This window comes from Cervus elaphus, chromosome 14, assembly GCF_910594005.1.
Source record: "Cervus elaphus chromosome 14, mCerEla1.1, whole genome shotgun sequence".
Taxonomy (NCBI): Eukaryota; Metazoa; Chordata; class Mammalia; order Artiodactyla; family Cervidae; genus Cervus; species Cervus elaphus.
Window position 1 is genome coordinate 41,006,981 of NC_057828.1, and position 12,391 is coordinate 41,019,371.

Here is a 12,391-nt window from a genome sequence, read left to right on the forward strand (position 1 = left end):
ACATAGAGAACAGACTTGTTGATATGGGTTGGGGTGGGGGAAGGAGAGGGTGGAACGAATGGAGAGAGGAACATGGAAGCATATATGCTACCATCTGTAAAATGGATAGCCAGGGGGAATTTACTCTGTGACTCAGGGAACTCAAACTGGGACTCTGTGACAACCTAGAGGGGTAAAATGGGGTGGGAGATGGGAGGGAGGTTCAAGAGGGAGAGGATAAATGTATACCTATGGCTGATTCATATTGATGTATGGAAGAAATCAACACAATATTGCAAAGCAATTATCTTTCTGCTGCTGCTGCTGCTGCTGCTAAGTCGCTTCAGTCGTGTCCAACTCTGTGCCACCCCATCCCTGGGATTCTCCAGGCAAGAGTACTGAAGTGGGTTGCCATTGCCTTCTCCGAAGTATCCTTCAATTAAAAACAAATAAATTTTTTTAAAAAGGCTCTCCAAAGAAGACATACAGATGGCTAACAAACACATGAAAAGGTGCTCAACATTGCTCATTATTAGAGAAATGTAAATCAAAACCACAATGAGATATCACCTCACACTGGTCAGAATGGCCATCATCAAAAAGTCTACAACAATAAATGCTGGAGAGGGTATGAAGAAAAGGAAATGGTCTTGCACTGCTGGAGGAAGTGTAAATTGATACAGCCAGTATGGAAGACGGTATGGAGATTCCTTAAAAAATTAGGAATAAAATCACCGTATGACCCAGCAATCCCACTCCTAGGCATATACCCTGAGGAAACCAGGGTTGAAAAAGACACATGTATCCCATTGTTCACTGCAGCACTATTTACAATAGCTAGAACATGGAAGCAACCTAGATTGCTTGTCTAGGTTCATTGACAGATGAATGGACAAAGAAGCTATGGTACATATACACAATGGAATATTACTCGGCCACAAAAAGGAATGCATTTGAATCTGTTCTGATGAGGTGGATGAACCTAGAACCTATTATACAGAGTGAAGTGAGTCAGAAAGAGAAAGATAAATATCATATTTTAACGCACATATACGGAATCTAGAAAAATGGTTTTGAAGAATTCATTTCATTACAATCATTAGCACTTAATAATATGTTTAAGAAACCTTCAAAAGAATATATGCTATGTGATATTGAAGTATCATTGTATATTACAAAATAGGATGATGGATGGCTGGAAATCAATACCTGACTCTACTCTATCCATCAAAACCACCTGTCCTCTAGTAAACACCTAAGCTGCAACCTCTGAAATCAACTTTTTTGGTGCTGAACTATAGGCTTGGGCTTCCCTGATGGTTCAGATGGTAAACAATCCACCTATAATGCAAGAGACCTGGGTTCAATCCCTGGGTTGGGAAGATCCCTTGGAGAAGGAAATGGCTACCTACTCCAGTATTCTGGCCTGGAGAATCCATGGACTATATAGTCCAGAGGTCACAAAAAGTCAGACACGACTGAGTACCTTCCACTTCACTTCACCACGTGCTTAACCTAACATTTCTTACATGCTTCATACTTTGAGTTTGCCAGTTGGCCTTAATATTGTAACTTCCCTAAGAGGGGAAATAACAAAACAAATAATTGGTCCCAGAAAGGAAAAGCTGACAGGGCAGTTTTATTGAAATTAAGTTGACATAGTTCATGGATTTCTCTTTTCTTCACCCCAAAGGTATCCAGAAGTTCAAAGGCCAGTATTTCCATAGCCGCCAATACAAGCACCCAGAGGGATTTGAAAAGAAACGCATTTTGGTGATTGGAATAGGAAACTCAGCCTCAGATATTGCAGTTGAGTTGTGTAAGAAGGCTGCTCAGGTAAGATGCTCCCCGATTACCTTGTCTGCTGGAGGGGCGGAGGCGGGGGGGTGGTAGTGGTTGGGGAGGAGAGGAAAAGGGAAGGGCATAGTAGAAAATCACAGCCATATAACCAAGGCTCCATTACTTAATAATTGGTTGATTAGTTGGTTGGTTGCCCAGTGTGGTATCATAGGAAATCTAGAAATCAGGAAGCCAGTCAATCTCCCAGCTTTGCCATTAATCAGCTGTGTAAACTAGAGCAAGTCATTTTACTTCTCTGGATGTCTCCTCACTTAAATTTGGATCAGACAACATTCAGCACAGGAGGCCTTGTTTCTACCCAGGGGCCTCTATGAGTTGACCTGCTCATCTTTGGAAGAGTGCCTTTTAGAAATTTAATACATATTTGAATTCTACTTGAAATGTAAATAATCCATAGTTCCCAAGAATCATTTAAAAAATGAGAGAGATTAAATAGACAGTAAGACTCCCAAACAAGATCATAAATATTTAGGTGCTTCCTGAGGTCTTCCGACCACTGTTATCTTTGCACCTGTTCAGGAATGACACAGCCTAGCTGCCAGCGTCAAACATTACAAGATGCAGATGATGCTGACAGAGATGGCTGAGAATGGCAGTAACTAAATCCCTTTTGGAAGGACAGGCCTAGGCAAAGATGGGAAAATAGCTTGGGTTCCTCTCCCCACAGCAAGCCCTTTCAACATGGTCTGGATTCCAGGGGTTCTATCACTCTTACACTGGCCTCCTTAGCCTGGCATCTTCTGGCTCCTCAGGACTTACTGTGGCCATGTCTACCATTGCCAAAAGTGCCCTATCCTGAGACTCACACTGTCAGGACTTAGATGTTGTTGTCGTTTTTGGGTCGCTCAGACCGTATTTGGTCGTATTTGACTCTGTGACCCCATGGACTATAGTCCTCCAGGCTCCTCTGTCCATGGGATTTCCCAGGCAAAAATACTAGAGTGGATTGCCATTTCCTTATTCAGGGGATCTTACTGGACCAGGAATCTAACATGTATTTCCTGCACTGGCAGGCACTGGTTCATACCACTGAGCCACCAAAGAAGCCCCAGGGCTCAGATGCCCAGTAGCAAATGTGATAAACATACGTGGTGCTTCCCCAGCAGGTTGATGACGGGGTTCCACTGGGACCTGTCAGAGTTACCACCCTGAGGACAGAGCAGGTCATTAACACCAGAAAGAGTTGTACTAGACACAGGAGGTCCTCACCTTATTTATGAAAAGAAACCACTTTTCATTTTTCAAAGTTTTAAGGCCTTCATATGAAGAACAAATAAAGAGGCAGTAACTGTAAAGGCTCGGAGAAGAGCCAGCTCAGGTGGGGAAGGTACCAAGTTCAGTCCCCTTACTGTTTGGAAAATGTGACAAGCTTGAGGAAGGGAGTATGATGAAAAGAGCTGACCTAGCCATCAACTAAGTGAAGCTCCATACTAGACCACTACATGTTGCAGGTCAGTGATTTGGACTTAGAACAGTTGATCCAAAGATCTTAGATTGCAAGAGTCTATTTCCTCATATGGGCTTTGCCATGTAAAAGCCTGTCTATCATGCTAGATTCAATAATAAGTAAGCACCTTGGCTATATTTGTGTGCCTTCCAGCTCATTAATTTTTAAATAGTGTCTTTCCAACATTTATTAGATTAATAACATAATTGATCATTATGATAAAATATCTTACACAGAGCAATGCACTCTCAATCCTTCTTTGACAAGGCTTACCAGAGATTTTCTAGGAGCTATGTAGGTAAGAGTTAGAACCAAGTGCACCTGCGAAGCTTAAAATTACAGTCTAAACTCACCTTAGTCCTGAGTGTGCCCTGCTTCTTAAAGCAAGTTCATGTTCATAATGATATGACTTGTTCTACCACAGTCCAACCACCCACTCAAAATACTGTGTGATGGTGCTGAGTCATCCACACACTTTTCCACCAAAACCCAAATCTCTGATCCTTTGCCTGAAGTATGCATCTGATCCTAAATCCTCAGACATATCACACTGCTACAGCTAATGGAGCTAGCCAGATTAGACTCCCCTGCTGCAGGTATGGTGACAGAGAAAGATAGGGAATAAAATAGGCAGAGCTTCCAGTGTGAACATGGATTGATCCTAAGTGTGTTAGTCACTCAGTCATGTCCAGGTCTTTGCGACCCTATGGACTGTAGCCTACCAGGCTCCTCTGTCCATGGAATTCTCCAGGCAAGAATACTGAAGTGGATAGCCATTCTCTTCTCCAATGGATCTTCCAAATCCAGGGATCAAACCTAAGTCTCCTGCATTACAGGCCATTACAGGCAGGTTCTTTACCCACTGAGCCACCATAGAAGCCCTGAAGAAGAAGGGCAGAGGATAAGTAATGGAAAGAGACTGCATAGAAACATTTAAGTACATTACCTAATGCCTAGCCAAAGTATTGCCAAGCTAACAAAAGGATAGCAGCAGAAACAGTCAGGATGTTAAGTATATTACTACACACAGACCAACAATTCAACACCATTTTATATCAGTGCTACTTCACAAGTTAAGGAGTTGAGACCCAGAAAAACGTGTCTCCAAATTCTGGCTCACTCCAGATATGTGGCACTACATGAAACTCCTCCAGCCTAAATTTACAAAATAATAATAGTTAGCAATACCTGTCATTGGCCAACCAACAGTTTCAGTCCTTTACATGTATCATCTCCTTTAATTGGTACAATAATTCTATGAAGCAGGTACTGCTACCACCCCTATTTTATGGAGAGAGACACAGAGAGGCTGAAGTAACTCACTCAAGGCAACACAGCTTGTAAGTAGTGAGGCTGGGAGTCAAACCCAGGTAGTCTGAATCCAGAGTCCTCAGTCTAGAATTCACAATCTTCAACTCTTAAGTCAATCAGTTCCTTACAAGGGAGTATTAACATGTTTATCAAGTCCTTGTACAATAGAACTCACAGAGTTCTGGCATGTAAAAGTACTGACATGCAAAATTTTAAGAAGCAAAGCAAATATGCATTCGGTCAATGGAGAAGTAACAGTAAACAAGGTAAAATATGTACATCTTGAAAACTAGGGCAATATGAGTATACAAGGTAAAGAATATATCTGATATATACACAAACACACTACTAGATATAAAATAAAAGCCCATGTGTAAAATATATAATCAACAAGGAACTACTGTGTAGTACAGGGAAATATACTCTGTACTCTCTAATAACCTATATGGGAAAAGAATCTGAAAAGAATAAATATATGTATATATATATTAATATAACTGATTACCTCCTATATTAACTTCCATATAAAGTAATATCTATGAATAGCAAAGGTTATATTTTTAAACTCTGAGTTTTTGAAATAAATTCAAAGTTAAAAATCTGGCTTTTAGGCTGCAATCATACATATTTTCTGGATTATAATTGTATACCTTTGTTATAAAAACAACCTGGGTTGGATAGAAAAGTGAGAGGAGGGAAGAAGTATTGAACCACAATGCAAACGTAGATTTGTGGATTTTATGGTTGGTTTAGCCCAAAGATTTTCTCGGGTCTGCATGAAGTCCTCAAGATTATGGTAGTCTTCCTCTATCAGTGTAAATACCCCGGGGCACCACTTGTATGATAAAGCTGACCTAGAACAGTGAAAACCAGAAGATCCTTCACTTTGAAGTCAATCATCTTTAAGACAAAGCATTTCAGCCAGTTCTGGGGCCATACATGTGATATATTATCTACACAGTGGGTTCCTCCCAAAAAAAGATGATGCCCTAATATGAACTGCATTCCTTTTTGCTCACTAGGTGTTTATCAGCACCAGACATGGTTCCTGGGTCCTGAGTCGTATCTCTGAAGATGGCTATCCCTGGGACTTGACATTCCTCACCCGCTTTAGAGCCATGCTCTACAATATCGTGCCACGAATTGTTGTAAAATGGGCAATGGAAAAAGTGAGGAGTCAATGGTTCAACCATGAAAATTATGGCCTTGTCCCTCAAAACAAGTAAAATTACTTTACTTTTTTATGGTATACTCGTTGATAATCAGGGTTGTCAGAAGGGTTTCTCTTTGAAAAGAGCCAGATTGCTAACATGATAGTTCAAACTACAGCCTAACAGTGTGGGTATCGTACAGCTCCCAGATTTTGAATCCCAGATCCATTCTATATGCCTTTTAAAAAGTAAATATTTGAGAAGATGAAGTATAAATATTAGAAGTTGCTCCAGAGAGTATAACTAGGATTGGGGGAGGACTTCCTAATACCCAGAGCTATCCAACATTGGAAAAGGCTGTTTCAAGAGATTGTGACCTTCCTTTCAGAGGGTGGGATGGGAAAACTGATCCAAATTCTACAGGAGCCCATTATCAAATAAAGAAAAATAAACATCCATATTGTTTGCTTGTGTTCATAAGATCAGAGATGTATAACTTGGAGATTAACAGGCAATGAATATTTCTCAAAAGCCCCCCGTGAGAAGAACTCTTATGGTGTAGAGTTAGCAAAGTATAACAGGCTCCTTCCCCCTCCCCCACCCCAAAAAAAGAACAGGAGAGCTTTGCAGTCTTTCAACAAATGCAATATGGCTGCTGTATTCTGAGATCTGATACATATGCCATGCAGTCTTTTTTTTTTAAGTGGTTCTCAGATCTAAAAGAAAAAGGAAATTCCAGACATATAACCAGACATTGCTCCACTATTCATGCTATCATGCTATCTGTGGATATTTGAGATAAAGAGATATCCCCAAACTTAATTCTATGCATTAATTTTCATACTAATCTCTTAATTAGTTTCAAAACTGATGGGAATTTAACAAATTTTTTTAACAAATTTTTTCTTCCTTACTTATGACCAGATAGAGATTAAATAAAACAGCAAGATAATTAAAGGTAGATAACATAAAGCAACAGTGGAGATATCAGCAGGATAATGACAATTGGAGTACTTAGGAATTGATCACAGACGTTGGCATTTTGCCTAAACCCTTAGGATGTCTCTTTTTTTGCAATGTGTTTTGCCCACATCACCTACATGCATGTTTTCCTTATTTGTTGAAGGAAGAGATATGTGACATGTGAATAAAGTCTCATGTGACATGAGAATAAAGTCTGAGAGTAAAGTTTGGGGTAGGCCAACTAGTCAAGTTAGAAAGTTTTACAGATATTTTAGAAACTACTTTTTTCTCAAATCCAACCCCATAAAATATTAACAGAGTTCAAAACGCCTCATTAAATGCTCCTTTCTGAGTGTTTTCTTCTGCGTGTTTCAGATACCTTTCAAAAGAGCCTGTCATAAATGATGACCTTCCAAGTCGTATACTCTATGGAGCCATCAAGGTGAAATCAAGAGTGAAAGAGCTCACAGAAACATCTGCCATCTTTGAAGATGGAACAGTGGAAGAGAACATTGACATCATTGTCTTTGCAACAGGATATACTGTCTCTTTTCCCTTCCTTGAAGATCTTGTTAAAGTAGAGAATAATATGGTCTCACTGTACAAATTCATCTTCCCTCCTCAACTGGAGAAGTCAACTCTTGCATGCATCGGTTTAATCCAGCCCCTAGGTCCCATTTTCCCAGCTATTGAACTTCAAGCTCGTTGGGTAACCAGAGTTTTCAAAGGTAAGTGAGTGAGTGAGCAGGCAGGTGAGTGGCTGAGGGTTTCACACTTGGTGGACTTTGCTAAAAACAAGTTTAGAAAAGGAAGTTGCCGAAAAAGTTTCCAACCTTGGCTGCTCTCACAAAACTGGCATCCTAAAAAATTAGCAGAGAATTCAAAAAATAACAAATACTGGGATACAAGAATAAATATCCATAATCATTCCTTTAAAATATTAGAAAATTCAGAGAATTTCAATTGGCATAGTGTTAAGTACATATTACTTTTTGTTGGACTAATGAAAGAACAGTGAAGAAGGAAGACATCTATGACTCCAAGTTTTACCTATAAAATGTTTATAAGTTCCTTGGGATATGTGCAAATCAAGAGACCTAGGGCCTACTCCATACTTAATTCCAAATTAACTCTTAATATCTAAGCACCTCAACCTCACAGATCCCTACAAAGCTATAAAATGATTGAAATACTTCTCTCTGAGCATTGTGTAGCACTTTGCACTTCTCAGAAGACTGTTACTATCTCCCTGATCCCAGGGTTCAATTCAGCTAAACAAAAATTTATTGAATATTCAGCCCTGTGCTGGAACTTGGTGGCATAGAGACAAATTTAAATGGATCATTTCAAGATAATAAGACAAATGCTTTGTCAGAGGAATGCATGGAGTGTACAGAAAGAAGAGAAAGAGTGCTAGCAACAACAGAGTGGGGTTGAGGAAGGGCATGTGGTCAAGGAAGACTCCTAGATAGCTGGGTTTCCCAGGTGCAGAAAAAGGAACCCTTGAGTGAGAGCACAGAGGTGTGATATAGATGGAGAGTTACACGTTATCTGATATTCCTAGAACGTGGGGTGTGAGGCAGGGAGGGGTGAAAGATTCTTCTTAGAGAGCAAGGGACCAGAACAGAGGAACCTTTTGAGGCACACTAACGAGTTTGAATATAAAATATAGATCAGCTCTTTCTAATTTCTTGTTGTGGTTTAGTCTCTAAGTCATGTTCAACTCTTTTGCGCCTCTATGGACTGTACGCTGCCAGGCTTCTCTGTCCATGGGATTTCCCAGGCAAGAATACTGGAGTGGGTTGCCAGTTCCTTCTCCAAAAGATCTTCCCAATCCAGGGATCAAATCTGCGTCTCCTGCATTGTGGGAAAATTCTTTGTTACTGAGCCACCTGAAGCCCCTTCCCAAATTTAGCTGGTAGACCCAAAACCATCCAGTGGACCCTTAGGAGCCCTGATTAAGTCTGGCTTGAGGACCTAGAGTCTCCACTTAAGAAAGCCCTTCTGCCAGAGGACCCAGTGAAAGGTTCTAAGCAAAGACCAGACATTATCAGATTTACATTTTTGGTAGATTATTTCAGCATTAGTGTGAAAGATAGATTTGAAAGGTGAAAGAAATACAGTCCCAGAGACCAGTGAGAAGGCTATGTAATTGTCTATACTAAAACATGATACAACCTCAGCCAGGCAAACAGACAATGTGGAGAAGAGAAATAGTTAAGAGTGAAACCAGCAGGACATAATGATCGGCTCCAAGAATAATTGAAGGAAGAGAGCAGAATCACAGGTGACTTGCAGATCTCAGGCAGTGGAAACTGGATTGAGAGCAGTGCTGGGACGAGGGGAGGCGTGTGGAAGAATGCAAGCCTGAGCAGGAGGACTTCAGTGATAAACTCAATTTTGGACTCATTGAATCTGAGATGTCTGATGACTAGCCATATCCAAGGAGTGTTACTTCTTCAGTCATGTCTGACTCTTTGCGACCCCATGGACTCTAGGCCACCAGCTTTCTCTGTCCATGGAATCCTCCAGGCAAGAATACTGGAGTGGGGAGCCATTCCCTTCTCCAAGGGATCTTCCTGACCCATGGATCAAACCTGGATCTCGTGCACTGCAGGCAGATTCTTGACTATCTGAGCCCCTAGGGAGCCAAAAAAAGTGAAAAAAGTGTTAGTTGCTCAGTCATGTGCAATTATATGCAACCACATGGACTGTAGCCTGTCAGAGAAACTGACCATTTTCCAGCATGTCTGACGCTCCAGGGACACTTGTGACACAGATGGCCTCCCAAGCACACAGTGATGACTCACATCAATCTTTCTCCCATCCCCACTGCCCCACCTAGTTTGTGCCACTCTCTCCCTCACCTGGTTTACTTCACAGCCTCTTAACTGGTCTTCCTGCCTCTACACTCACCTCCCTGGAACCCATTTTCCAAAATTCAACACCTAGGAAAATCTTTCCAAAAGGCAAACCTGATCAGGTCACTTCCCAAGGCTTCCCACCACCCTCAGAATGGAGCTCACGCCACCTGGCAGAACTCCCTGGCTTCGTAGGCTCACTTTCCCACTCCAGCTTCCTCTCTTACCACCACCACCCCACCTCAGAGTCCATGGTGTAGTCTGGTGAATCCTGGGCAACATCACACAGAACTCAATGTGAGTGGCACACCCTGGAGTTCAACAGCACAGCCTCCCTGACTGGTTTAACATGGGTCAGTGGCCAAAATTTACATGTAAGAATCAATTACTAGATAAAGTAATGATACTGATCCAAACCTACCGCTCAACCAGCCTTTTATTTTCTAGGCTTATGTACCTTGCCCTCAGAGAGAACTATGATGGAAGACATTATCAAGAGGAATAAAAAAAGAATTGACTGGTAAGAATTTTTTTTAATTCTTTACATAGAACAGTATTGAACTGCTCACAAGAATCACCTAGCTGCTTCTTAAAAATGCAGAGTCCTGGGACATAACCCAGACCAACTGAATCAAAATTTCTGGATGAGACTGGAAATTCATATTTTTGTGTTCTTCCAAGATGATTCTTATATATGCTAGTTTAAGATCCAACTACTTAAAAATAGTCATTTCACCAAATGAGAACATTTTTCCTTGACATATTTTCATTTGTTTTGTATGATGCCTGTGTTAGATTCTATATCTTCTCACACTCTGTGGTGAAGAGAAAATGGGATGGGGCAATGGTGGTGACAGTAGCCCCGAGTATCTCTGGAAAGTTAGCTGGGGGAACTCCCATCAAAGCAAATTAGAAAGGAGTTGGCATGGAATGAAAGTCAAGGATTTATACTTTGTGACACAGTAGAATCCATAAGTGATCTTAAGGATCCATTAAGAATCCATTCCATAAGGAATCCACTAAATTCCATAAGTGATTAAGTACATTGGAAGGTTTACTCTGGGGCCTTACATCACATGTAGGGATTATCTCACTTTAAAGCTCTAATTCATCTATTACATTCCAACCAGAGTGCCAGATACTTTAACAATTTAACTAGAAAATATTAAGCATCTCTTCTGTGCAAGACACCAAGCTACACTTGCATCTGTAATCTGGTGAATCTTTGCAACAATCTTGACTAGTTTTACTTGCCAGAAGATTTATAGCTGCTTGCTAAATACCAAATAATAATAATGGTTATAAACCCTATCACATTCCTAGAACTTCCATGAAATCAGACTTATTTATTTTATATCCTACTCTCAATCTGAGATGTGGGTCTCCTGATGAAATAAACTCACACTTGCCACCAGAGTCATTCAAAGCTCATTTATTCATTCATTCATCTCTCCATTCTTTCAGCACTTATTGAATACCTAATGTTCTTATGTAACTTAGAATATTTTGTGACTCTGTCCTTTTTTCTACGTTAAGGTTTGGAGAGAGCAAAAGCCAGCTACTGCAGACCAGTTACATCAGCTACGTGGACGAGCTCGCTGTAGAGATAGGTGTGAAGCCAGACATCCTTTCTCTCTTGCTAAAAGATCCTAAACTGGCTGTGAAACTCTATTTTGGGCCGTGCAACTCCTATCAGTATCGTCTGGTTGGGCCTGGGCAGTGGGATGGAGCCAGGAATGCCATCTTCACCCAGAAACAAAGGACACTGAAGCCTTTAAAGACACGGGCTATCAAAACCTCATCTACTTTCCCAGTTTCCTTCCTGTTGAAAATCCTGGGGCTTCTTGCTGTTGTGGTGGCCTTTTTTTCCCAACTTCAGTGATTCTAATCTGTCAGCATAATGCTTTAAGTTTTAATGGCAGTCAGTACCTCTTAAAGAAAAAAAAACTAAAAGAAAAAATATTAAATCTAAAGTCTAAATTTTAGAGTTGGAAAGAACAGAGAGAGAGAAAGAGTTAGAAGAATTAGGTATAAAATGTATAAAACCAAAATTGTGTCATGAAATTTCTTTGCCATCCATCCTTCCCTCAAACTCACCAGACTCTCCAAAAAAATAATAATAATAATAAAAATCAATATAGTAACACTGGCTGAATAGTGCTGCCAAGCCTGAATAAAGGACAGCCATATAGGAAAACAGTAGAGTTACACAGAATGAAAAGCACCCATGGTTTAAATTATTGGAAAATTTAAATTGTGGGTAAATATTTAAATTTCTGCATGTTGTTCTTGATAGTCCTCTTAGCCAAACTTTATTTGGTCACAGTGTTCTCAAATGTTAAGTCAGGCTCCATTTGCTTCATGAAGAATCACTCAAAAATATTGGAGAAAAAGAAAAATGAGAAGATAGACTTAGAAAACAGCAACATTCAGACAGGTTTTTAGGGCCTCACATTAAAAGCTGAGCAAATAGCCACTTCTCTTATATTTGTCTTACATTTTTGAAGGGCTTCCCTGGTGGCTCAGGCAGTAAAGAATTTGCCTGCAATGCAGGAGACCTGGGTTTGATCCCTGGGCAAGCAGATCTCCTGAAGGGAATGGCTACCCACCCCCGTATTCTTGCCTGGAGAATTCCATGGACAGAGGAGCCTGGCGGGCTACAGTCCATGGAGTCGCAAAGAGTTGGACACAAGTGAGCGACTAACACTTTCACTTCACTATATTCTGATAGAGACACTGCTGTAAAATTAAAAATAAGCATACCATAATAGATGGATAAATGTATTTACAATATTACTATACATATAATATGTATTTAC

The 12,391-nt window shown here is 40.4% G+C and overlaps 1 protein-coding gene across 4 annotated transcripts in view; it reads left to right on the plus strand.

The window, feature by feature from the left end:
- Nucleotides 1-11,623, plus strand: part of LOC122707969 (dimethylaniline monooxygenase [N-oxide-forming] 2-like) — a 34,600-nt gene extending 22,977 nt beyond the window's left edge. For all 4 annotated transcript variants that reach the window (XM_043924001.1, XM_043924004.1, XM_043924002.1 and 1 more), the window contains 5 exons: nucleotides 1,673-1,815; nucleotides 5,620-5,819; nucleotides 7,087-7,439; nucleotides 10,020-10,092; nucleotides 11,109-11,623. In XM_043924001.1, the coding sequence (XP_043779936.1) occupies nucleotides 1,673-1,815; nucleotides 5,620-5,819; nucleotides 7,087-7,439; nucleotides 10,020-10,092; nucleotides 11,109-11,454 (1,115 nt within the window). In that variant the 3' untranslated portion in view covers nucleotides 11,455-11,623. The remainder of the gene's footprint in view (nucleotides 1-1,672; nucleotides 1,816-5,619; nucleotides 5,820-7,086; nucleotides 7,440-10,019; nucleotides 10,093-11,108) is intronic.
- Nucleotides 11,624-12,391: the final 768 nt, after the last annotated feature.